The sequence below is a fragment of the Argiope bruennichi genome, chromosome 3 (assembly GCF_947563725.1).
Source record: "Argiope bruennichi chromosome 3, qqArgBrue1.1, whole genome shotgun sequence".
NCBI classification, from domain to species: Eukaryota; Metazoa; Arthropoda; class Arachnida; order Araneae; family Araneidae; genus Argiope; species Argiope bruennichi.
Window position 1 is genome coordinate 83,344,611 of NC_079153.1, and position 3,572 is coordinate 83,348,182.

Here is a 3,572-nt window from a genome sequence, read left to right on the forward strand (position 1 = left end):
TTTTTTTTTTTTTTTTTAGAAAAGAAAAACAAAATTCAAAAGCCGATAGGTGGCGTTTCGTACATAAATGAAAGAATAGACACGTAAATAATAAAAATAATGTTACAAAATCATTTATTACAGCAATATGTGTTTCATATGTCCACCACCATAGGTGATAACGCATTGCAGGCATGGCACAAATCCAGCAGAAGCAGAGTACAACATATCCGGCTGTATACATGACAGTTCTCGGCGGACTGGATGGACAAGTTCGATACACACGGGATTTTAAATTACCCCAAAGCCAAAAGTATGCTGGCGTCAAATCTGGTGATCATGGAAGCTTGCAACGTCTGCTAATGTTAACTAACGTCACCATGGAGCGAAAAATGAGCTTCATCTGTCCACAAGATGTTAAAGACTCAAGAGGGATCTTGTCCAATTTTGGGGAGAGAGCCCATTTTGCAAATGCTTCTCTGTTTACGGTATCAGACGGTAAAAGTTCATGGCATGACTGTAATTTGTATGGATATTGATTAAGAACTCCAGGAAGAATGTTACGTATTGAGTATGGTGGTAAGCCCAAGTGGTGCGCTGCTAATTTCTGCAGCGGATTCTGACGCTAATGTTTCCATTCAGGCTGCAACGACGCCGAACGTATCTGCTTTAGATTTGGTTGTCAATTGTTAAAGGCTCTTTTTCAGCCTTCACACTTCTCTGAAGTCAGAATTTGTGCAGTACAACGATAGCTGATTCCTTGTTCACTTACATGGCAAGCAACGGAAAACTGGTTGTTGTATGGGAGTTGCAGCTCATTGGGGCCGCAGGCCCCACCATCTGCAAATCTGGTAGATATTAAGACTTAGCGCAAATGGAACTAACTTGTTATGTTAAAGTGTGCACCATTTATTTAATTATTGGGGGATTTGTATATGTTCATTGTTTTGTGGGAGAGAAAAAAAAAAAGAGAAATACGGTAGTTAAAAAAAAAAAAAAAATAGAGTAAAATAGCAAGATGAGGAACATACTAAGGTAGCAGTAGCTATTATAGGATTTTAAGAGAGCAGCGGGGCCTTTTCTTGTTTTGTTTGTCCTCTGTGTTGTATATTGGGAGTTCTTGTAGGGTCAGATTTTCAATTTCAGGAATTTTATCGTAAAATTTTTTGGCAAGTTTCACTATGAATTCCTTGATTGGGGGAATTCATATTGCATGAGAAATGTCAACATTTCTGTGGAACCATCTGGCTGCAGTTATCATTCTGATGGTTTTGTTTTCCAGTACTATGATTTTGTTGAGGTTTGTTTTGGCGGTGGCAGCCCAAACCGGGCATGCATATGTTAGGATGGGTCTGAGGTATGCAAGATAAATTAGTATTTTACTATCAAGAGTGAGGCCAGAGTTTCTACATATTAGGGGATATTGGGCTCTTAGGGCTTTATTAAATTTCTCCCTGGTCTTTTCGATATGAGTTCTATAGTTTAAGAATCTATCAAGGGTGATGCCTAAGTATTTTACTTCCTTCTTCCAGTTTATTTCCTTGTTATAGAGTTTAATTTTTGTCCAATTCATTGTATTTTTGAAGAAGATTATTGCTTCAGTTTTTTCAATGTTTAATTTAATTTTCCAATTGATTAGCCATTTTTCTAGATTGTTTAGATAGTTCTGTAGAGGTACTATTGCTTCAGCTGGTTTCCTCCCTTGTGAAAAAATGGCAGTGTCATCCGCGTAGAGACTAATCATGATGTCTTTTTGTTGGGGGATATCATTTAAATAGAGAAGGAATATTACTGGGGCGAGAATGCCGCCTTGTGGGACACCAGCTTTTAGTTGTCTTTTGGAGGAGTCATGCTGTTTGACTAGGACTGTGAAGTATCTATTGGATAGGTATGATATAATGAGTTCAACTATTGTTCTGGGGAATTTATAGGCTTTTAGTTTGTAGATTAGTCCAGGGATCCATACCTTGTCAAAGGCTTTGGCTATGTCCAGGAAGACTGCTACCGTTTGTTTCTGAACTTTTCTACCCTCGTGAATATACTCAATCATTCTGAGCAGCTGGTGGGTTGTTGATAATTTTTCGGTGAACCCAAATTGTTGGGGTATTGAAATGCCTGTGCTTTTACTGTAGTTAAGGTATCTATTAAGAATTAATTTTTCACAGATTTTGCTGAGTGTAGGGAGAAGGGATATGGGTCTATAGCTCACAGGAAGGGAGGGATCTTTACCTGGTTTGAGGATGGGTATAATTCTTGCTATTTTCCAGCAGTCAGGGAAGTGCCTGTGTTCGAAAATTTTGTTCATGAGATTTGCAATTTTAATTAATATTTTGATTGGGAGTTTTTTAATCATTTTGTTAGTTATAGCATCAATTCCAGGAGTTTTGTTTATTTTAGTTTTCTTGATGTATTCGACTATTTCAGATGGTTTTACTTGATCGTAGTTGTAATTAGGGTTCTGTTTAAGATAGTTTTCTATTGTATTTTGAACCATATTCTCCATTTGTTTGTTGGGAAGGTTGTTTGGTTTGAATTGATCTTCAAAATGGTCTGCAATTATTTCAGCCTTCTGGATATCAGTATGTGCAGGAAGTTTAGAGATTGGGTCAATTAACTGGGGGATTGGGGACCGCTTTTGTTTGAGCCTCTTCGTTGCTCTCCAGAGTGAATTGTCCTGAGCATTTAGGGTTTCGTTTTGTTTCAGGTAGATATTACTATTGTATAAGGTTATGGCAGTTCTAAATTTTTCTTGAGCCCTATTGTATCTATTTTTAGAGACTGGATCCCTATTATTTTGCCAGTTCTTTTTAGCTCTATTTCGTAATTTTTTAAGTTCCCTGATGTTGGGAGGTAGATATAATTGCTCATGGAGCTTTAGGGGTCTTGAACTATTATTATACGCGTCAGTAATGTCGGACATTAGTTTTTGGATTTCAGTTTCAAGTTGTTTATGGGTACGAATATCAGGAATTCTCAGTTCTACATTTGTGTTTAGGAATTTTTTATAGTTCTCCCAGTCAGTAGTGACTTTTTGTCTATTAATGATTATTGGGGTGATATTGAAGTCATATTTGAGTTCTATTGGGTTGTGGTCGGAGGGCAGATCGGGGATGGATGTTATTTGGTGTTTGTAGGAGAAATTTTTGGTAATTGCTAAATCTATAGTTGATGCAGAGTTGGGACCGAATCTAGTTGGGGTTTGAGGCGCTAAGATTTCAAGATTTTTACTGTTTGCTAAATCAGCAAGGGCTTTCCCCGTACTATTAGATGATCTGCAGTTCCAATTAATGTGGTGAGCATTCATGTCTCCGCAGAGAATAGCACTAATGTTCAGGTTCAGAATTTTTTCCAGGTCCAGCGTGAACTGGTTTTGGATCAAGAGCTTAAGTATTAATAATCGCCTGTCTCATTTGAATATTTCCAATTAAGTCGTTCGTACCAGCGCCATCTGCCGGCTGTTTTTTTTTCTTATCTTAAAAAAAACACAGTGACCTATCAATGCTAAACCTGCAAATCGTTTTTTTTTTTTTTTAATTTCAGCATAATATTTTATTGCTTCCGATTCCCATGTTAGATGATTTTATTTTTAATGA

The 3,572-nt window shown here is 37.2% G+C and overlaps 1 protein-coding gene across 1 annotated transcript; it reads right to left on the reverse strand.

The window, feature by feature from the left end:
* Window positions 1–1,202: 1,202 nt before the first annotated feature.
* Window positions 1,203–3,283, reverse strand: LOC129962895 (uncharacterized). The gene is made up of 2 exons (XM_056076896.1): window positions 2,414–3,283; window positions 1,203–1,331 (listed from the first exon to the last, which is right to left on the reverse strand). The coding sequence occupies exons 1-2, from the start codon at window positions 3,281–3,283 to the stop codon at window positions 1,203–1,205; spliced, it is 999 nt and encodes a 332-aa protein (XP_055932871.1).
* Between the last annotated feature and the right edge of the window lie 289 nt (window positions 3,284–3,572).

Coding starts and splice junctions, on each gene's coding strand:
- LOC129962895 (XM_056076896.1), bottom strand. CDS start 3,283: ATGAATGCTCACCACATTAATTGGAACTGCAGATCATCTAATAGTACG. Junction 1,332..2,413: donor CTAATTACAACTACGATCAA/GTAAAACCATCT, acceptor TGCATACCTCAG/ACCCATCCTAACATATGCAT.